The 23519-nt window shown below is 43.8% G+C and overlaps 1 protein-coding gene across 4 annotated transcripts in view; it reads right to left on the bottom strand.

Moving 5' to 3' along the window:
- The window catches only part of LOC144784434 (myosin-11), a 264556-nt gene that overhangs the window by 64682 nt on the left and 176355 nt on the right, over positions 1-23519 (bottom strand). For all 4 annotated transcript variants that reach the window (XM_078663188.1, XM_078663186.1, XM_078663187.1 and 1 more), the window contains 6 exons: positions 17401-17574; positions 10362-10535; positions 7633-7747; positions 5062-5255; positions 4723-4844; positions 1528-1597 (listed from right to left, as the gene is read on the bottom strand). In XM_078663188.1, the coding sequence (XP_078519314.1) occupies positions 1528-1597; positions 4723-4844; positions 5062-5255; positions 7633-7747; positions 10362-10535; positions 17401-17574 (849 nt within the window). The remainder of the gene's footprint in view (positions 1-1527; positions 1598-4722; positions 4845-5061; positions 5256-7632; positions 7748-10361; positions 10536-17400; positions 17575-23519) is intronic.

The raw sequence follows: 23519 nt of genomic DNA, 5'->3' as shown, positions 1-23519 counted from the left end.
GATCATGGGACACTGGTTTGCCTTGTTGCTATTACCATCATAAAACAATGATCACATGTTTACTACCAAGGGCCTGATTTAGGGTTTAGTGGTATTAATTCTGTCCATCAAGATGGCGGAGGACATTATGTCCACCACCCTCATTGATAGAGGATCACCATATTTAGAGATAAGCACCCCCCACGTCTAGCAGAGATCTCTAACTTTGCTGAGGTACCAAAAGATTAGGGTATGGTTGCCATCGGTTTTTAATGGCTGTCCACCAAATGTTTTGTTTTCCAAAACTCACTGTGGGAGTTAGTTTAAAAAAAAAAACTATTGACCTCCACATTCATGGTGTTTTTTTTCTGGGTGTGTGGGTCATTATTTTAACTTTTCTGTTCACCACCATGTTTTCACTGGCAGTGACAGGCAGAAAGCAACCGGCATCAGCCAGTCAGCCCTAAACAGGGTGGCAGTGTAATGCCCCTACTCTGACAGCCATAATATCCACATACAATGCCCCTACTCTGACAGCCAGCTCTCCGTCATGCCATCAGAGCAAGCTCTCTATCTGCGAAGCCATTGTGGATACCACTGATGGAAAGCTGACAGCCCACTTAACTTATAATGGGTCAGGGGGAACGAGAGTTTGGTGGACAGGAAACTCTGTCTCATCTGTCCACGAAACTGTAAATGAGGCACTGAGTGTGTGGGTAACAGGAGCTTTTTAGGAAATCAACTGCGACTTTCATACTAGTGATCATTATTGGTTTTCCCCTATTTCACTATCTTGCCCATGTGAGCTTTTTTCACCTGCAGAGCCTCAATCATTGCCTCACATTGCTTCAAGAACAAGAAGGATTTATGACAATAAGAGTGTTTTATGAGTGGCCCAATAAATTGCAATCACAATGGGATGAGTTTAAGTGGTGCAATGTTGATCGCATCCGGTATCAATGCTACTGGAATTCAAAGAGTGAAAAAGATCTGTAAAGTGCCAGGAAATGCAGATTTTGATGCAGTAAGCTGCAAAATCCGCACATTTTACTCCATTTTCAGGGCGAAATTTTGGATAGACAGTATTGTTTGCACCTCATAAATCCAAAATACCTGTTTGTCCGATTTTATCGGGCCATGGAAACTCATAACCAAGCGATACATTTGTAGAATTAGTAGGTTTTGGGCCAGCCTCTTCCAAAGAACTGCCCAGAAACTATGTAAAAATTTATAAAGTCCAAAATGTAAGTCCAGAATCTATCACCAAACTGAAGGCTTGATGAAAAAACGATGGGCCTGATTACGATCTTAGCGGACAGGATACTCCGTCACAAACGTCAAAGATATCCCGACTGCTGTGTTACAAGCTCCATAGGATATAATAGAATTGTAATACAGCAGAGAGGATTTCCGTCACTTTTGTGACGGCGTAACCCTGTAGCCCCAAACTCAAAAACACGCCCTATATCTTTTTTCCAAATTAAAATATTAAAACGAGAAATCTCTGACGCCATATCTCTTTCCTTTGTGATGAAAGTGTGGACTTACCATGAGGACACAAGCCTGTTTCCCATCCATAAATCCTTTAGGAATATGACCAGCAGCAAGGATTTCATACCTGGAAGCAAAAATGAAGTAGAATGAGGTGTGCTGCAGGATATTCTCCCTAATTTTAGTGCCTCACTCTTTCCTGATATCACTTTGTCCACCTGTTTAAAGACCTCTTCTCATGTCTGTCCATAGACATTTAATGCCACTTTCGAAAATATATGTTTATATAATTAAATATCTGCATACTGAAAAATTGTAATACAATAGGCCAAAATCTTGTATTACTATATACAATATTTTACTTACTATAATCAGTGTTTACAGAAGAAACTTACAAGGAATTGTGGGCCATACTAAATTGTAGAATATAAAAGTAAAATAGAGTAAAATGAGTAGGCTACAGGCAACAATATCCCACCAATCAATTCCTATCTACATTAGCTCCCTTTCTTTGGGAGTCTTCATCTGTCCTCTAGCGAACCAGCCCTCCCATCAAAGATTTCTTTAATTACTAAAATGTATCTATGTCTGATGTAATTTCCCTACTCCCCTGGGCCAATACAAAAGGGAACATTAATACATGACAGTGCAAATCGGCCAGCACTAAGCCACAAGTAAAATGAGAAGGATAGAACAACTAACTGAAAGCCAGAGAAAGGTACCGTTCATGATGAGGGGAAATGTTGAATACTTCCGGGTTCAGAGGTCACTATGACGTTCAGAAGCATCTCCATTAGCCAGAGCAGCATATGCACTTGAATAGGCATCTGAATTATACCATCCAGCCATTAAATGTAGACTTGCAATGCTGTTTGTAATGGGAACCTTTAGGGGTATTTGGGGAGCAATGTGTATTCCACGGACTCTCGCTGATACGTAGAAGGACCTGATTTATAGTCTGAAGGGTCATGTTATCCTTCACTTATATCCTACATTAAAGTTGCTCCATTGTCTTCTATATATTTATATATGTTTTGTAATTTTGAGCAGTGAAGCACTACAAGTTATTTATGATGTGTTGTATTAATTGTATTTGTGTAACTAGAATGTACAAGAGTCTCTTAGATATTTAGGACAACAACATGAAGGCTAACATTCAAGAAATCTAAAAAAACACACCAGAAAACAATACTCACTGGCTAAAGAGGCAGGTGTTCTTCCCTTTCTAAATCTGAACACACAAACCTCTATGTGCAAGGTCAAGAGAAGAGTATTCCTTACCTTGGTGTCTACCACAAAAAGCACTTTGGGGAATTCAAGAAGCTGAGTGTGGACAGAAAACAACTGATGTTGGGTCTTTGTTATCTGTATTGAGCTGCTATAGAGTCAGGAGCAGATTAATAAATCACCCTGTGGGTAATGACCACAGACTTAAATAATACTCTATTACATACTACAAGCTATAAGAAGCAAGCAATGTCTAGGACTGACACAATCAAAGTTGAAAGCCCTTTGAGTAGCCATGCAGTAGTGTAGCCTGTTCAAAAGTATAAGGGTGGTAACCAGGTAGATAGTACTGTCTTGGTAAATTCTGGCCTGCACTAAATCCCCGACTACAAGCACATGTTTAAAAATTGTATTTACAGAAAGCAGAAGATGGAGACCTTTGTGACTGCGGTATCCTTTGGTAGAACAGTATAAATGAACATACCTAGTTTGCATACATTCTCGGAGGCACTGATGGGGGGAATCATGCCTGGACAAATGGCCAGGGAGCATCTTGCGCTAGGAGGTCTGTTTTAGCATGTTTACATTCCCCTCTGTACAATCGATAGACAATCCATCAAGGTAGTTGATAACAGTTATCCAGCAGTCAGCTTGGTGTCATCCACATACATAGGGAACTGGACACTGTTACAATGGAGCTGTGTTGCCTGGGGTAGCATGTAGATGTTGAATATGAATGTTGAAATTATGGACACCAAGGTTCAGAGCTACGTGAAAGTAAACTACAGACTTACTCCTAAAAATGATTTCAGACAGTCCATTATGATACCAATGAACTGGTCTTCAACCAATCTGGAAAGAAAGATAGACTGGTGGATGGTGTGGGAATCAATGCATAGCTCATTTAGCATCACTATTCTGACACTCTCACCTTACCCTAGCCTTCTCAGGTCTTCTGTCACCGAAAGTAGAGCCAATCATGTATTACGTCCTGGGTAAATCCCCAGCTGGAAGAGTCCAGAGGTCCCTAACCTTCTGCAGTTTGCCAATTGAACAATTTCCAGTTTCTCAAGCAATGATCCCAATTAGGGATGTTTGGAAAGTGGGCAAGAGATGTTTAAATAGGTTTTCCTTAATCTTTTCCATAATTTCTAATTTCCCTCTATTTCCACTCTTCATAGACCGGCCCCTAACCTGAAGAACTGTCACACTGAATTAAGCACTTTCCGACAAAGTGCGGATCTAGGGGCTTCATAAACCACGGCAGACAACTATGAGCATAATAGCTCAAGCCATGATATCCATGATATCTCTTGATAGAGCTACATTAGTTAAGAACATAGGGCCTCATTTATGAAGGCCTTGCGCCACTGGTGCGTCACTTTTCCCCTTTTTAAAAGTGACGCACCGGCGGCGCAAGACCTTCATAAATAAGGCCCATAATACAGAGAGACTGGCCTGGTTAACATTCATGTACATCATCCCAAGTTCATAGGTACAAAGAGTTTCCTTTCCAATATGGATTTAAGGCTTCTTAAAAAGAGACCTTTCCAGCTGAATTCTGAATTGAATAAGAGGCGGATGGAGTAGGCTTGTCTCTGGTTCTGTCCTTACTTTTTTGAGTTCCAATACAGAAATGTAATGATTCTAACTGCTGTTTTGCCTTTGTCTTTGTTTTTTTCAGTGCTTTTGATATTTTTCGGTCCTGTTGGGTGGTGTAGTGGTTGTTCTTGTCTTGTAGTTCACGCAAGAAGTGATAAATGTGACGGGGGATTTTAGGAGGAACCAATGTAGATCTGCAAGGGTGGGGGTGGGGGTGGTGTGGTAATACACTTTGATAAATTGAGCAACAGCTTGCAGAATGCTGTGTCACGTTGCCAAGGGGTTGTCAGAGATGTTAATAAGGATGGTTTACCAATGACCATCATAAGCTTTTTCACTGAGGAACAGGAATAGCTGAATCAGGCTGTGTAATGAGTAAAGTATAAAACAAATACATATTCAAAACTGCATAATTTTTCTTACCGTTGACGGAATTCTTGAAACATAATTCTGTTGGGAAATCCTTGCCGGCAGATACGGATGCCTTCCAAGACACCATTGCACCTCAACTGCTCCAGTACTAAATTAGCATCCAGCTTTCCAGACTGTGGAGAAAAGTTGAAATTGTGAGTGAATTAGATACAATAAATCGTGTGCCATTGTACAGAGTACGATAATGGCCTACAAAGTAAGTCAGGGTGATATTTATGATTTCACAACATAAGCACCCAAACTCTTAGCACACGAAGAAAGAAAGTTTGTTCATCTGTATGTGCTTGTCTTAGAGGCTTTATAGGTTTTGTATATTTTTGTGTGAATTACCCGCTTCTCGTGATTTGGGATAATGCAGCGGACAAAGTTTGGACTTGTATTTCTGAGGGTAGTCATGAGCTTGGTGAGTTGTTCCTTGTATAGCTGCCCAACAGTACGGAACATGCCCTTTTTGGTTTTTGAAGCACTGGGTAGGGAACTCTCGTTCATTTTTGCCATTTGATCCAATCCCACAATACGATCAACTGCAAAGATAAAATAGCTTAACTTTAGATGGTTGGTAACAGTGCTTGAAAGGGATAGTTAGCAGTGCAAGTACTCACAGTTCGTAATTAGTAAACAAATAAGTGCAAGGTTCAAACTGTTCATAGAAGCTGCTCATAGCACTGCTGAATACCAAGGCTACTAGCCTTGAATACCACATCTTGCTTTTTTCCTCCATTACTCTAAACTTCCTGTATCTGTACCACACTCCTTCAGGAAATGTTTCATTCATTAATTCTTCCTTTTCACTGTATTCTTGTCTTTCTCTTCTTTCTACCCCCGTATCTGCCTTTCTCTTCCTTACTCTAAGTCAGAATCTCCTAAAGAAAAGTAAGTCCCAGTGGTCGCCACCTGCAACTACAGTCACAAATTAAGCACTGACTACTCAGTGGTATCTGAGTGGTTCTCCTTCCTATTGAGAGGCGGAGGTACTTTGCCATTGGTAGGACTGGATTTCTGTTGAGACTCGCCCTAGCAAATGAAATAAGTGCAACTCAGAGCCTCTTACGACCTGCCCTTTTATAGTTGGTAATACTGAGTGTAAATGTACACACACCGCCTTTGGTATGCTCCGCTTACTGTGAGACTAATTTGCACATAGGACAAGTCTTAAAAAAAACCAAGAGTAAGAGCAAAGAGTATGACATATATCATATCAATGTCACTGGTGCATTGTTACATTTGAAAAAGAATGAGTGCTGGTGCCCGAAGCACTGCTTAGGCACCCACAGCTAGCGCCATAGCACGTCAGCACCCAAATGACCAAGGCTGTGTAGTCTGGAATCCACCTCATGGCTCTTTAATCTACTACCAGACATCCTCTGCCTCTTTATCTCACTCTTGCAGGTTCCTGCTTTCTTACTTTGTGAATGTTTCCATCGTTCTCTTTCTTCTTCTTTCCCCTTTATTTGTTTTTCCCTCTCTTGCTCTATGATAAGGAACAATAAGTGCAGGTCCTGAAAAAAGAGGGCTGGTTCCCCCCCCATCAGTAACTACGGGCTCAAACTAAGCACTGTACTGATGCTGTATATACGGACGGATGTGCTTAGGACAGTTCCATACACTATTAATACTAGTGCACCTCAAACATTTCTACCAATTATTTATCCTCGTGGTCCGGTAACAGAGGATGACACGCAGGTATCAAGTGGGTGCCTGGCGACGCAGGCATGAGTTCTTCAACGGATACGCAGCTAAGTAACCAGTGCTACCAGCAAGCCCTATACTTTATACTAAAAATCCCCCCTTTTCTTCCTCCTTTGCAGGGTATGCCAATTTCGCCACCACCGCCCTCCCGAGACCCATGGTGTGAGGATTACTCACATCAAACGTGAGACTTTTAGTTGCATTTTTAACCTTTAACTATTCGCATGTGTTTTGGGGATTCCTTGCCACGCCGCAGAGGCTCACAGGCCATTCGGGCATCTTGATCGTCTACCAAACACACGCTATACCGCTAAATGCCCTAGTTGGCGTGCAGGTGTTATAGTACTATATTGATCACCCATATCGTGCTCATTAGCTGTACGGGCCAGTTACAACACCACTCATAACATAATGAGTACAGGTTAGACATCAGGTGATTGTTTCACTCTGAGCACAAGAGCACGTCATGGAGAGCATGGTATACCTGTAACTAACTATTGCGCAAGATAGTAATTAACTGTTTGTCTTGTCTTTTCTCTTTATGTTTCTAATTGTCATTTCTATCCACAGGTGCAAACCGGTTTCTCAAAATTAAATTGAGCAACCAACCATTTTTTACACTTTTTCACTTTCACGTCCTCAGGTCAGGGTGAGCCTAGGTCCTAGGTCCTGACGAATGCCAGGTAACTGACACCACGATGGCAGAAACATGTTGACCCCACTTAAGAGGAAGTAGCTGAACAATGTATTTAGCTCCCTTCCCACACCTTGTTTTTAATGTGTCTGATTGGCCACTCATTAAAGTTTTTTTGTGACACAATCCAGACAATTTTAAAATCACATAGTCACCCCTTCACTCTTCACAATACAAAATACCAGCTCCGCAGTAATTCTGGCGTCGAAGCACACCGGGGAGGCACTCGGCCTCTCCTGGGGGGGCCCAATGATGAAGCATGTCGCCAACTAGGTTGGTGAGTGAGGGCTTTCTATATAAATCTAAGAAGATTTATTTTTTCCCATGCTTCATTTCTTGTTGTTGAAGTAGTCACACTCTTTTGTTGTTTATACTACTGTTCAGAATGTCCAGCAAACATTCCAATAATATCCCCAGAAATTATTTTTATGTGGATTGTTAAATATATAATCATTTTCAATTTCTCAAAAACCTGAATGGATGTAACTGTAACATACAAAGAACACGTAAAGTCATACCGTCTTTCCAGAGGTCACCAACAAACTTGTCTGACGACTGATTCAGGAGTGCAGTTACATTGTCGTTCAATGGATCCATGTTCTTCGTCAGCCATGCACTAGCATTGTAGTCCACCTTAAAAAGAAACAGGACCCTTAAAGATTTCCTTTAAATATTGTGTAATGTTTTCACTCAATTGTGTTTTGTAACACAATATGATCATGCTTCAGCGATCAAGCACCAATCTCCGAAAATCCTTGTTTGATGCCATTGAAAATGACAATTGATACCACTATATGTTTGTAACCTCTGCAGACTTCTTTGCAAACGCAATGATGTATTCAACATGAATAGTGGATACTTACATTAGGTATGTCTTTGTATTTAGCAGTTGTATTCACTGACTATTTCTCCCAGTGGCCAATGGCCATTTGTTAACATGCTGCAGTCTCAAATGTGCAACAATAATTGTTTCAGTATAAAATAAGCTGGCTCACCATCATGGTAAAAAGTCATGGGGTATGACTTCTTATGTTGTCATTATGGCTCAAGGTAAATATAATGCCACTTGAGGTACACTTATGATTTTGTGATTACTTTGCTTGAGCTTCCTTGAAATAAAAGAAAGCTAAACACAGGTCATCTGATCGAAAAAGTGTTGTAATAAGCAAACTTTAACAGGTGAAAACTATGTTAAACTCACATGGACAGTTTCAAGAGTTTCCTTAATTTTTGAAAACTGTTAGACACAATGACCTTCTTTAAGGAATTTTTTGATATCCGTAGACAACATCATTTTAACATTTGTTGTGGATTAATAAAGTCGGAAAGGCATAAGATAGGTATATTCTCTGCTGGTAGTTTCCTCAGCATTTGATGATCTTTGGATTCAATTCCCAATCAGTATGAGGGTGCTTTTTTCCCACCCTCGTAATGTCCTGCGGATGATGCACAAACAGTTACTAAAAAGTTGAAACCTCAACAAAATCTAAGTCATTTAGTTTTTATATAGCCCAGACATTGCTTTCCCTAGTTCTCTATACATTTCTTGCAATATCGAGCCTGGGCTGTTTTTCTTGCTGGGGTTTTCATGAAATGTTGATTTACCATTACGTGCACTTTGTACAGTGTCAACACTATACAATCAGCATTGAATTACCTGTTTGTAATGCACCTTAAGTTAAATATAATATGGATGTGAAACAGATGTAAATACCTTTATACAAAATGGATAAAGTAGTGTTGTCCTAAATGAATTGCACAAGGGTCCCGTCACTTTTCATGCATACTTTATTGTAGTACAAGCAGCCCGTCCCGACGTTGTCCGGGTAGGCTTTGCGAGGTGAAAGGTACTCGCCAGCATTGCGCACCCTGGACACGGGCAGCTCCTTTCTCTCTCTTACCAATCACCCCTTTTTTGCCCACTTCCCCTCAAACTACCTGGCCTTCTGTTCTGAGAGCCTCAGCTTCACCTGTCCCGGCCATCCACCTGCGCACCTACCCCCCCCCCAAACCTCCTGAGCCCAGTCACCTCATCCTCACACCATCACTCGAGTACACTCACCTCAGACTTCCCTCATCTCAGCCCACTCCCATGTGTACCCCATCACCTCCTCAGCCTATTACATTAACCCACGTCACCTCTTAATCTCTACACCCTCCCAACCCGTCAGTTACACTTGACACCTCAGTCACACCCCCACCTCATCCCACCCATGTCCTTGCTTTCAGTCTCACGTCTTCAACCTACCAAAAGCGTACATTTCCTCACCCTACCAGGAACTCCCTTACCTCTCTTCAGTCCCCTTCACCCCTCCGTCCACTCCGTACCCTCTCACCATCATAGCCGGCCCCACTGTAGCCGCCGCTCTCTTCACCATGATGGTGGCGGACATTGCACTGAACCGGGTGTCGGTTCCGCGCTACTCCCCGCGCTCCTGTCCGGACGCTGAACGCCGCGTTTACGTAACAACACGCCCACACGCTTTTGCGCCTCTCGCAAGCGTTGTATGCGCCCATGACGCCGAACACCGCGTTCATATCACTGTATGCATACGCCCAAGGACTACTTTTCCCCTAACGTTCTTTCCCCCCGCTAATGTATATGGTGTGGTGCTGTATAGCCTATGTCCATCTCCTGGACCTCCCCTTTCCAACGCTGTATTGGGTGTTGTGATTGGTGGTGTACTTCTGGAGTTTACCCGCCTCAAAGGACACAGTTCTCTCTTTATAATAGTAGTATAGACTACAGGAGTTCTCATTTATGTACTCTTACACACCTTTGTGACTTGGCCCAGAAATTACCAACTCCCTATTAGTGAGAGAGCATAGAGAGCATAATCCCTTCTAATTATATATGAATATTCAATGTTTCCCATTTTAGGTGTTTTGGGGACAATTCACAAAGGCGTGTAAGAGTACGTAAAAGAATACTGCAGGAATACTACTATACGTACTCCAAAATACTTGTGTGAATATGGGTTCTATTTTTCAGCCCCCCATACACAAGTCTCTTTGACCAGTGGAAAATGATTTTAAAAAAATATGAATAATGTCTAGTGAAGCAATGTGATTTTTATGTATGCAAGGCTTTAAGACATTTCACTGCACCCTGACAGTGTTTCTCTATCCCAGAATCCGAACAACTATCTATTAGAAAGTGTTGCTGGCCTATCTAATACATCACTTCGATCTTCATGGATGCACCTCATGTACATTTAACGTCCCCTTCAGTTATGCCCTCCTTTACCTTTCCTGCATAATGCATGAGGGAAAAAATAGTTTTGTCTTTCAGTTGCTTGGGCATCTGGAACTTGCAGTGACCAGACTGTTCTTTAGAAAGCTTTTCCACAAAGGAGACATCAGTAGCTTTAGGGAACCAACATTCTTCATCCAAAAGAGCCAAGACACCAGGCGGGTTGTTCTGGAACACAAAGTAAATCAGTCAGTTTGCATAACAAAGAACAGGATATTCTATTAAATCTCTTTTGGGAGCGGATCTGTAGAAAACATTTTACCGGTCTTCTTTTCATTCACAATGACAAACGGCCTTTACATAAAATGTTTTGCATGTATAAGAAGTTAATATTGATTCATCATCAAGGAACACAACCATGTGTTGATGTTTTGCACATACTTTAAACATCATGTCTAGAACTGTTCATTTATTGTATCATCCTGCTAGTGTTGGCAATATTTCTTATATTGATTTTACTTTGTGAACAGCCATTTACAATATTATGTTTTATTTGTATCTTGTGTTTGTAAATGTCCTGTTCTATGGTGTACTTTTATGATCTATTGTGATCGAAATAAAGTTATTTGTATGTATGATTTTACTTTTATGTAAAACAACAGGAAAGAGAAAGGGATTTCCAATATGTGGAGGGGAATACTCCTGGTCCCCTTAATGGTCAAATAAACAAACAATTGGAGGAGTACCACCATGAGACCTGTAGGGGTCTCAGAAAAGTGGGGAGAGAGAAGAGATGCACAAGAAAAGGAAAATGTCCTTTTCTAAGAAGACCCCTTACTCACCAACCTAGTTGGTGACATGCTTTATCATCGAGGACCCCACCCGAACAGCCGAATGCCATCCGGGTGTTCTGCGACACCTGACTACAGTGGAGTGGGTTGTTATTTTGTGAGAGTCTACGTGAAAAACAGTGATGGGCTAAAAATTGTCCAGGTATGACTCATTTGAAAAAATGTTTATTCTGGAGCTACTGGTCAATATTAACAAGCATTTACAATGCAATGGTCTCAGCATTATTAAAGGTAGAGCTATTGGCATTGCTCATGACATTTTGTTTTCATTTTTTTTTAAACATAAATAAATGGTATTGTCATTTACAATGGCAATAGGTGAGCATTAGAGAGTAGTAGAGAGAATTCACGGACACAGAGCCCCCCCCACACACACAGAGACCTCCCACACACACACAGAGCCCCACACACACACACAGAGCCCCCCACACACACACAGAGCCACCCACACACACATAGCCCCACAGACACACATAGCCCCACACACACACAGAGCCACCCACACACACACAGCCACCCACACACAGAGCCACCAACCAAAAAAGCTACACACACAGACAGACAGAGCCACACACATACAGCCACACACACACACACACAGCCACACACACACAGAGACACACACACACACAGACACACACACACACAGAGACACACACACACAGCTGAAGGTTAATAGTGTTTGATGCAAAAAAAATAAAAATTCAGGGTATGTTTGGGGGCCCTGTTCATGTAAGTCTTGGTGTTAGATACAAAGGCAAGTTTAGCTGTCTCAGTAGAATGGGCTTTGCATCAAAGCCTTTGGGTGTTCTCTGGTCTGCCCCATTAAATGCCTGTTGATGCTAATAGTTTTTTGTACTGAGAAAAGTTCACCTTTCCAAAAGATAATAAATAGCTCTGTGTTCAGTCTCCCTAGAGCTGATACAAAGCCTTAGTACAAAGCCTTAGTAAATCTGGGTCAACCTCTGCATATGCACTCATCCCGAAAGTATTCATTGAAATATTCTTGTATTGTGTGCTGCATTACTGTGTATGATAAATCTCTGACACTCAAATAAAACAGTGAATGGCCTCACGTGGTGTGCATTTGATGTATGGAATTTCTGTTCCACAATTAGTGCATGCCTGGTAGGAATCCGTGCCAACTTCCTCAGAACTCCTAAAATATCCATGCCGCAACCCAAACGCTATTCATTAAAAGATACAAAATAAGGTTTAACTAGAAGCCAGGCTTCTGGGCGTCCCCCTCGGTATCTAAGCCCCCCACCCCACGCCATAAGCACACCCAAGCTTCTAGTCACTGGTCAAGAGGCGAGTATGACAAGGGCTGGGTTTAAGGCTGGCCTGGCCCTATGGGACACCGGGTAGTCTGCCGACCAGGGGCTGCTTTTACCGATGGCTAGGTGGGAACATCAGCTATCCAGCCTGGCAAACAGCCCTGAGGGGAAAACACACGGGGTCTTATTTACAAGCCCCTCACGCCGCCAGTGTGTCACTGTTAACATGGAAAAAAGTGACGTACGGGCGGCGCAAGGGGCTTGTAAATAAGCCCCACCGTTTACTTGTAGACACTTAGGGGCTTATTTACAAGCCCCTTGCGCCGCCCGTACTTTTTTCCATGTTAAAAGTGACGCACTGGCTACGCGAGGGGCTTGTAAATAAGCCCCTTACAGAATTTGCCCCCACGCCCAATCCTCCTGGAGCAGGGCGGGCGCACTTGCTAAACTTTCTCAGTCAGCACACTTTTTTCGCGGCTGCTTTCTGCTCCCGGTCCGTCTCTGAAGCCGGCGGTGAGTCATCTGGTGGAAGCCGGATCGAGGAATACCAGTAAATGGCTCCACGGTGAGTCACTTTTACTTACTGGACGTCACGTCTCACTTCCCACTTATACCCATGAGAAGATGACAACACATCCACGTCTGACAGGAAATCACCCTAGTTAAACACTGGCCTTTGGTAGACCTAGCAGGGGGAATGTATAGTTTGAGCCCTGGTTGTTCGGTGAAATAAATTAGGCCTTGGCACGTACTTTTTTTTTTTTTACAAATTAACCAGTGATAGGCCCCTTCTCAGTGGCCCTTAGTCGTCCATATCCTATGTTGTTGTTTCTGCCCTAGGCTGCGCAGAGTAGGGAAGGAGGGGGGGGGGGACAATGTTGATTCACAGTCCTGGATTGCGGCAGAACACGTGACAGTGTGGTCATGCACAGTACTGGAGTTTGCGCCTGGGGCCATGTTTGATGCCCTACCACACATTCTATGTGTAGTGTGTGGGGGCAGAAATGTCATGCATAATCTTGCATTGTGGCAAAAGTTAGCCCACTTGCCTGGAACTCGATGATGCATGGGGCAAGGTGTGGACATGCAGTCCTGGATGGCGCAAGACCATAGGACAGCACATTATACTTTTTTACACAGTCATGAACTGTTTAAGAGCATAGGAAAGCATGCTTGTGCGCCAAACGTATGGCAGTGTGTTGCACTAGCATTGTCTGTGAATGTACACCGCAGGCACGCTGTAGAACCAATTTGTAACACAACAAAAAAACACCACACACAGACAGAATGTGGTGCAGGGTCCCAGAAACTCCTGTGCGACATCACACACACAGAGCCCAGCGGCAGGCAGGGAGCGCACGGTCCGGGACGGGAGGGGGAGAGCCGAGGAGGAGAGAGGTGAGAAGAGGGGTGGGGGAGAGGAGGCGACGAGAGGAGGAGATAATTAGCGCCCCGGCCGCCCGAGAGGAATCAAGTAACCAGCCAGCTTCAGCAGCTTCCCTCTGCGGGGGGATGGGGGGGAATGGGGATGAAGGGGAGACGGCAGAAATAGTGTGGCTCCTCACCGCACGCCCAGCAATATTACACATATGTCACTTTAAAAAGAGCGTGCTTACACCTTAGACAGATTTTGTTTAATTTCAAACTGGATTAAAGTGTGTTAATGTCAGGTTGATCCATAGAAATGGATGCACTGTAGTTTTAATATATTTGGCTATTTGGGAGGCGTTCAATCCGGGATCCTGTGCGTGCCGAGAGGCAGAGCCGTGGACACCCTGGGGGCGGAGGAGCAGAGGGAGAGAGCGAGGCGCCCTGAGAAAGCACTTCAAAATGGCGCAGGAGAGGGATGGCGGCAGCAGCCATGACGGGCTCCTTCCTGCTTCTACGCGCTCCCCTGGAGACGAAGAGGAGGAAGGGGCTGCCAGCTCCCGCCACGGAGACCTCAAGGCACGCAAAAAAATAACTATTAGTATCCTTTTCGACACGCAAAAATTCATGCAGCACACGTTTTCCACGTAGCTGAGTAAATGTAAACGTGCCAGCCGGTACAAGCTACAATTCAGGGGGTCTGCTGCCAGATGGAACTTTACTCCTTTCCCGACTGCAGCTAACTTGACTAAGTGTGCAACAAGACGGGCTTCCGGTCCGTGCAAATTGAATCTGTCATTCTTTCCCAGCAGCACACGTTTTCCACGTAAACGCAGAATTTAACAATTCTGCACCTGGGGAGGCTGTGGTGCTCAAAGTAAAATGGAACCGTGTGCGAGTGTGCTGGCAGGCTCTGTGTTCGATGGAGGATCCTGGTGAGTGGCCAGTCCCTAAGCCCCACACGTCCACGTTTCTCCGAGGCGAGGCAGAAATGCCTTGGAGAAAGCATCGTCTTTTTCAGATTCAGGGGCGTGGTTTTCGTTCTCTCCTCTTCCCATTGGCTGGAAGGTAAAATTCCAGCCAATGGGAAGAGGAGAGAAATAAAACAAGAAAGAAGCTTAAAAAAACGCCCCCGAATCCAAAAAAGACAAGGCTTGAACCGAGTGATGCCCCTCTTCTCCAATGGCTGGCCAGCATTTACTAGGCCAGCCAATGGAGAAGAGGGGCGGGTTCCAAGCCCCCTCTAAGAAACATTAAATCTTCGGGCTCTGCCCACACTGCTTACATGTATAGGTTTACGTACACTTTGGTCCTGACGAAAACCTGGTAAATTCCTGATACAGGTTGAAACATGTAGACCGTTTCTTTGCACTACTTTTTTCATATTTTACAGATACCAATGGGTCAATAAAATCTATACATGTATCCGATGAACAGTTTTTTATATTGTCCAGTAGCTCCAGAATAAAAAAAATTTCAACCGAGTCATACCTGGACAATTTTTAACCCACCACTGTTTTTCACTTACACTCTCACAAAAAAACAACCCGCTCAACTGTAGTCAGGTGTCGCAGCACACCCGGATGGCATTCGGCTGTTTGGGTGGAACCCCGATGATGAAGCATGTCACCAACTAGGTTGGTGAGTGAGGGGTCTTCTTAGAAAAGGACATTTTTCGTTTCTAGTGCATCTCTTCTCTCTCCCCACTTTTCTGAGACCCCGACAGGTCTTATGGTGATTTTACTTTTAAACATCTTCCAATCACTGCATAAAGTCCATTAATTACAATGAGCATGCACAAATGCAGATTTTTCTGACATCATTACTTCATTTCGCTTTTGAGACACTGACACAACATTCAGACACAAAAGTGCTTGTTCATTTACAAAACAAAAGAATAAATCTAGACGAGCAGACACTATGTTTGGTCTTGATTTATCCATATGTGAAATTCGTAGAATGTGAGTGGGTTGCACTCATAAATGTCCAACATATGTGGATTTACGAGTGAAGGCTCCCCAGCCTCCCAACATAAACCAGTTAAGGGAACCCGTTTACAGCATCTTGTGCTCTTTTCTGTAAAATAATTATTTCCCAACAGAGAGAATATTTTTCCCCGTGAAGAAATCCTTTTGTGAACTTCCTTTTATAAATCAAAGGCTGGACCCATCTTTTTCAACTATGGAAACATACTTACTCCTATCTGTTCCATAAATAATGTTCTGTTTGCTTCCAGCATTGAAAATACCATAGACAACATTTGGAAATGTTGATGTAGCCCAACTAGCGATACATATATACTGTCAAACCAGAAACAAGCTTCATGTGACTCATCCAATAACACACAGAGGTCCTTCGGGAAGAAGAAGAGGCCCTCAGGCCTTTTTCGTAGACTCTTGCCAAAAGGTACAGTATAACAAATTCATCAACTGTTGCTCAGCTTTGCTCAGGAACTTATTTCCCCCAATATCATTCCAGAAAACCCCATAACAGGACAATCAGGCAGAGAAAGGAACAGCTATGCTAGTGGGCATTTACATGATTCCTGTTTTTAATATTAAGATATTCAAACTCCATTTCCAAGTCTGGGACATAACCTCAAAAACAATACTTAATTATACAGAAGGATTCAGAGCCCTCCACCCCACCTTGGGGTTATTTTATTTAGGGTTGGTAGCCACTCCATCTATTTCTGGGGTTCTTAAGGCCATAAGCTAAAATCAGTATTGAGTGGCCATGTTTCACTTTAATGAGCTTTACTGTTTTCTGTGCATCTACTACGGATTCCCTCATTTAAGAAAACTGCCTTAATGGCACATTTTGTGGCAAAAAGTCTCAAAAGAAACTGACCACATGTAGTGAAAACACAAAGTAGATTTATCTAAAAACCCAGCCTACGTAATTTACTGTGCTAATTACATTCTTCACAATGGGTCGATCTGTTGTACTATCGCCATATCTCTGAATCATCAAGAGATGATCTTTTCTCCTCTACTAGATTACTGCAATTGGCTTATGTGAAACAAATTAATTTATTCTCTGAGAGCTCAGATCTCAAATGATTCAAGTTGTGGTTGGAATATATCACCTGCATAAAGGAAACAGCCCAAGAAAAGTAATTGTGGTCCATTATTAACACTCTTATCTTTCAGTTCCTTCAGAGCAATTTAAATACTAGACATCACCTCAGAATTACTGCCCTAGTAACAAGGTATATATATTTTTTTAATTGATGTATTTAAACGACATATTTGTTATTGCCACGTGGTACGCTGAAAATGCTATTGGCCTGATTTAGAGTTACTCAATCACAAACGTGACAGATTTACCTTTACACTTTATTAACTGTACATTATATCCTATTGGAGTTGTAATAAGGCGAATGGCATATCTGTTACATTTGTGATGGACTACATGTTCACCAAACTCTAAATCAGACCAAATGTCTAACAATTCTGGTTTCCGGTAAGCAGAACACTCTCTCACAATGTTTTAGAAAAGCATTTTCCCACCATTAGGAAGATAACCAATAGAATGGAATGTAAATAAAAAATATTTCCATCGTAATTCCAGGACATCCTCAGATCCGGTGCTTACCGGCCTCTCGATGAGCTCAATGCAAGGCTGCAGATCCAGGCCAAAGTCAATAAAACTCCACTCAATGCCTTCCCGTTGGTACTCCTCCTGCTCCAGAATGAACATGGTGTGGTTGAAGAGCTGCTGAAGTTTCTCGTTGGTGTAATTAATGCAGAGTTGTTCAAAGGAGTTCACCTTAAATGAAGGATAGGAAGCCATTAAAAATCAGGTGAGAAAAATATCTACAGCATACGACTAGTTTTCCAACGCAAAGCTTTTTATCATGTGTATATTTTAAGCATTATTCTCCACTACTTATGGTGTTAACAGTGTTAACGACCTATAGAGATTGCAAAAACTGCAGTTATTGTCACACCCCACACTTATTGCCCTTTGCTAAACGTGGTGATGCATAATGAAGGGCAAAGGAATAAGCAGCATAACACCCTCATATGGTAAGGCATTAAGGCTGTTAACACTTATCTCCATCACTTAACCTAATATAGATGAAGAAGGCTACCTGTTCCTGTTTTACCCAAGTCTATCTTCAACATTCCTAGTGAAAAGCAGACAAACCCCAGTAGTAAGTAGCAGCAATCAACGTTTTCTGATTGGCAATGCTAGTCCAACCTTAAATCACCAATCTGAACACGTTATATCTATTTATTATTTATCTGGAGTTGTAATCTACCATCTAAACATATTACAATAATCCTCTGCAACGGAAAAAGTTAACATAAAAAATATCAGAGTATATATCCAAAGATACCATCTTCAATCAACCATCGTAAATCATAAACAAGCATTAGAAATGCAATCGGGCTCGGATTTATTTGAGTTTGAGCTAATGGCATTGTAAATGGCAATGTCTTTTCGCCATGTGTTATAGAGTGTGTGCATGTGGTGTGTAGTGGAATTATGTGGGTTGGATTGTAATTTTAGCAATGGTGGCATGCTGTGCTTTAGATGAATATGTTTAAAAGTAAAGTGTACCATACTGCGATTGCTACAATAGTTAATTGTGGATGCGTTAACAATTGATGCGTGCACTGATGGCTGGTGGTGTGTGTGCTTGGTGGAAAAGTGCACTGCCGGCTGGAGGTGTGTGTGCCTGGTGGAAGGGTGCACTGACGGCTGGTGGGTGTGTGCTTGGTAAAAGCGTGCACAGATGGCTGATGGTTGTTGGTGTTTGTGCATGGTGAAAGAATTCATTGATGGCTGGGGTGTGTTGTTGTGTGTGTTGTTTTCTGTGTACTGGTGAGTGTGTGGTGGTGAGTCTGTAGGGGTGAGCCTGGGGAGTGAGTGTGGTGGTGAGTGTGTTGTGTTGAGTGGTGACGAGTGTGTGGTGTTGAGAGACTGAGGTGTGTGGTGTATGTGTTTATGGTGTGTGTATGGTGTGTGTGTGTGGTATGTGTGTGTGGTGTATGTGTGTGTGGTGTTTTCTGCACACTCACACACTGCCCCTACACATTCACACACTGCTCACCCGCACACTCCCAATGTCACCCTGCATAGTCACACACTGTTTATCCTGCACACTCATTCTGCACACTCACACAATGTGCACCCTGCACCCTTACACACTGTCTCTGCAGTCACTCTGCACTCACTGTCACTCTACACTCACTTTCGTGTAATTTAGTGTTAAGCTATACCCAGACGGGGCTTCTGCTATTGTTTTGGTGTATCTTGTGTGTGTTGGACGGGGGCGGGGGAGTGGGGTGATGGTAAAGCAATTTAGGATTAAGAGGACTGAAAACCCCGCCCTGATTTCACACGATTCCTCGCGATCCCCCTCCTTCTAAACTCCCCCTGCAAGGAGGTAATTGGCGGAACATGCATGTGCCTATAATTTAGTTGCTTGCCTTCAGGGAGCTTCAGAATCAGCAAATATCCTATTTGTAGCAATGACAATCAGCGCACGGTGAGAACTCCACGAATGTGGGCTGTTCATAGCACCCCCGGCTGAGCTTGCGATACAAATGCACGTGGACCGGCTTCATCGCATCTTTTCAGGGGACACCTCACAAAACCACTCTTGCCACAATCTCCCGCTCGCACTGTGCATGTAAAAGGGCGGCCGGGAGAGGTGTGAATACAGCCGCGGATAGCGATCCGGCCACCTACGCATTGTCCCAGCCCTGTCAGCCGCAGCGACCCGCGGAGGTGTCCACAGGCCCCCGGAGGAGCAGAGACATAGGGGGCGCGGGGACACACCAAAAGGAGGAACCCGGCAGATGAAAGGAGGAGCAGCAGCCGAACGGCCGGTGTCGTCTTTCCAGTGAGGCTGGGCGCGGGCTCCGCCCTCTCTCTGTCAGCCTGAGGGGAGGCAGCGCCACATTACACGAACGCGCGCCCGATACATGCAATTCAGAATGGTGAACGCGCGCAGACCATCTGCATTGCATTAGAAGGGCACCCTGACAGCTCCTAATTAAAATTAATGGACTGCTGTGCGCGAAACTGCACAGAAAATGCCAAAAATGTCGGACGACAATTATATATGGCCTATCGCGTCAAGACTACTAAAAAGACAGCACCGCGAGGACCAATCACCATGCAGCTGCTAAAATTAAGCACTGCAAAAACTCGCGCACAGAGGAATTTATCAAGCAGGAGTCGGAAACCCGTAAGAATAGGAGCTCGCAGCTCCGCCCCACTTCTGACGAAGTGGTGACGTCGCCGAGCCCTAAAAAGGTACAACCAGCACCAAAAAACACTTTTTATCAATTTTGGGTTAAAATTATAAAGATACTTCAATCCAATTTGTGCAAGATAGCAAAATAGCAATTTAAAGAAAGACTAATTCATAACATAGTAATGTATTTTATTGTATCATTCCATATGCACTGTAAAACACATCTTTACACGCACCAAATGCACCTATTCCATTTGAACGTACTGTTTACTGTTAAGTTAGCAGCTGATATTATTAACTCGGTTCCCCCTTATATACCTACCATAAATACTCCAGTCGTCAGTGCAATATTTTCATTCATTATTACTTAATCTATGCCAGTGTTGGCACCAGCACACATTTTTGGGGGCTGGAATCACTTTTTTAGGGCTCGGCCTACATCCCACGAAGTGGGTGTGGCTTCAGAGTCCTTTAGAGAGGACTTCGAAAATCTAACCTATGAATTCCAGAGAAGCGCGTGAATTTTGTTCGTTATTTATGGCAGCTGCATGGCAATTGGCCCTCGCATGGCTGTGTTTTTACAAGGCAGCACGCAGTAGGCCATAGTCTGTAGAGTTGCTCCACTTCCTGCATATTCTGTGCGGACACGCGCAGCAGAAGGCTATAATTCATCAATTACCAGCTGTCAGGGGCCGCCGCGCATTCACCTCTTTCCAATTAATTTTTTTTTCAGCCGTGTGTGCGGGCAAGCTGGCTCCCTGCCAAAGCTTGTGGGCCCGTGGTAATTGAAGCCAGATGCCGGGCACGCAGAGGCCTCTGACATCGCCTCTCCCAGCCTGCTCCTCACTGCAGCCCCCACCACTGGAAACGACAGGCTGGAAGCTCACAGAAGCCTCTGACATCGCCTCTCCCCGCCTGCTCGTCCTTTCAGCCCCCACCGCTGGAATTCGAAGCCGGACCACGACTCCTCCCTGCTTTTTTTTTAGCTTCTAATCGCTTCACCAGAATTGATACGGCAGTCAGGTTTGTTTTTTTTGCTTTCATAACAAAGGCACCTGTAGCCTGTGTGTGCGGGACGTAGCGCTAGATAAATCTAAAAGAGGACAGCCTTTAGAAAAATAATAATACAAAATTGTATTAAAAACAAAAGTTATAGTGAAGCTGGAAATGAGTGCTGAGTTGCAGATCAGTATGAACCATTTCATCCATCTTCCGAAGCACGAAATGTCCTATTGCAATTTAGCGTTTGCCTTTTAAAGAACATTTTATGTAGAAGAAATGGCTATATAGTTCCCAGAAGCTCAACAACGAGAAAGTAAAGTGGCTTCTGGGTAAAGTGCGATTCGCGGTGATTTGGGGACAATGAGGGGAGCTGAGCACTGTGTAAAGATGGTGCAATATTTTGCTTAAATCCTGCTGATCATGTTGAATCGATACCCGGTGTGGCTTCATGGTATTAAAATATTCGGTGACTCGCTTTTGGGGGGACCTGATGCTTCTGAATGTCCGTGCCCCAGAGATGTTTGTTAGACATGCAGAACGCCATGATCTGTATTTCGGGGCTTATTTCCAAGACCCCTACCCTCCGATGCCTCACTTTTAATTTGGGGAAAAGTGGCGCACCTGCGGCGCAAGAGGCTTGTAAATCAGCCCCTTCTTGTGCACTCGGGGCTCTGTACGGAATAAACAACTTTTCATTTACACGGACCCAGTTAGAACCCCAGCCCGCTTCTTACAGCCCCTTTAACGTGATTCCCCCCCTTGCTGAAATATGTTTATGTAAAAAGTGCCACAGGGGCCACTAAAATGTATTTCAGAGAAGCACTTCCTTGTGCAAAGCACAGATAACTCAGTTATGTGTTAGTCAATGAGGTAAATGTTAGATAGAAGGACTAGTCTGTCATTGGGATAGAAATCAAAAATAGAAGTGTTTTAAATCTGAGGTCTCTAGAGCATTGAAGACAGGTGACTGCAGGGGGGTGAGGGAAGCCACCGTGCACACATATCGGCCACGGAAAGGCGCGAGAGGAGTTTTAATAGCTCGATTACTAATTCATGATGGACGAGGCTTGGCTGAAGGTTGTTTGCAGCGTTGGGCCATAAAATAGACCGTTCATAGCCCGGCATGGACCTGTCGAGAGACAGCAGGAGTGACACGGTGTTTATGTGCGGCTTTTCAATGTCGTCTGTAATATATTCAGGGGAAGAACCTTCAGAATAAGTTTGTGTTTGCATTGCAAATGCCACTAACACACCCGTAGCAAACAGAAACCTAGCAGAAATGTGGGGGATAAAACGTGCGTATTAAAAACAGAAAACGCCTTATTGAAGGAAATGTCTGGAAAAACATATAAAAACTGCACAAATGCACGTTAAACAACATGATCACCCCAAGCACAAACTCGAATCGTTGCCACTATTCGCACAATCAAAGAATTATGCATCTGTGTACAACTGTCCCTGTAAAAATAAAACTCGCATAAACAAAAAATGTTGCGTACAAATATACAAGGCGAACCAGGTGGTAAGTAAAATTACACACACTTGGAATACACCAGTGCGGTATGTAATTCCACGAAAACTTGATATGAGTGACAGCAAGAGTGGGAGTGACAGCAAGAGTGAGAGTGACAGCAGAGTGAGAGGGACTGCAAGAGTGAGAGGGACTGCAAGAGTGAGAGGGACTGCAAGAGTGAGAGTGGCTGCAAGAGTGAGTGACTGCAAGAGTGAGTGACTGCAAGAGTGAGAGTGACTGCAAGAGTGAGAGTGACTGCAAGAGTGACAGTGACTGCAAGAGTGAGTGACTGTGAGAGTGACTGCAAGAGTGAGTGACTGCAACAGCAGAGTGAGAGTGACTGCGACAGCAGAGTGAGAGTGACTGCGACAGCAGAGTGAGAGTGACTACAAGAGTGAGAGTGACTGCAAGAGTGAGAGTGACTGCAAGAGTGAGAGTGACAGCAGAGTGAGAGTGACTGCAGAGTAACAGCCAAGTGAGAGTGACTGCAGAGTGACAGCAGAGTGAGAGTGACTGCAGAGTGACAGCAGAGTGAGAGTGACTGCAGAGTGAGAGTGACTGGAGAGTGACAGCAGAGTGAGAGTGACTGCAGAGTTACAGCAGAGTGAGAGTGACTGCAGAGTGAGAGTGACTACAAGAGTGAGAGTGACTGCAAGAGTGAGAGTGACTGCAAGAGTGAGAGTGATTGCAAGAGTGAGAGTGACAGCAGAGTGAGAGTGACAGCAGAGTGAGAGTGACAGCAGAGTGAGGGTGACAGCAGAGTGACAGCAGAGTGAGGGTGACAGCAAAGTGACAGCAGAGTGAGAGTGACTGCAGAGTGACAGCAGAGTGAGAGTGACTGCAGAGTGACAGCAGAGTGAGAGTGACTGCAGAGTGACTGCAGAGTGAGAGTGACTGCAGAGTGAGACTGACAGCAGAGAGAGAGTGACAGCAGAGTGAGAGTGACAGCAGAGTGAGAGTGAGAGTGACAGCAGAGTGAGAGTGACT

Source organism: Lissotriton helveticus, chromosome 10, assembly GCF_964261635.1.
Source record: "Lissotriton helveticus chromosome 10, aLisHel1.1, whole genome shotgun sequence".
In the NCBI taxonomy this organism is placed as follows: domain Eukaryota; kingdom Metazoa; phylum Chordata; class Amphibia; order Caudata; family Salamandridae; genus Lissotriton; species Lissotriton helveticus.
This window is presented reverse-complemented; position numbering and strand designations above follow the sequence as displayed.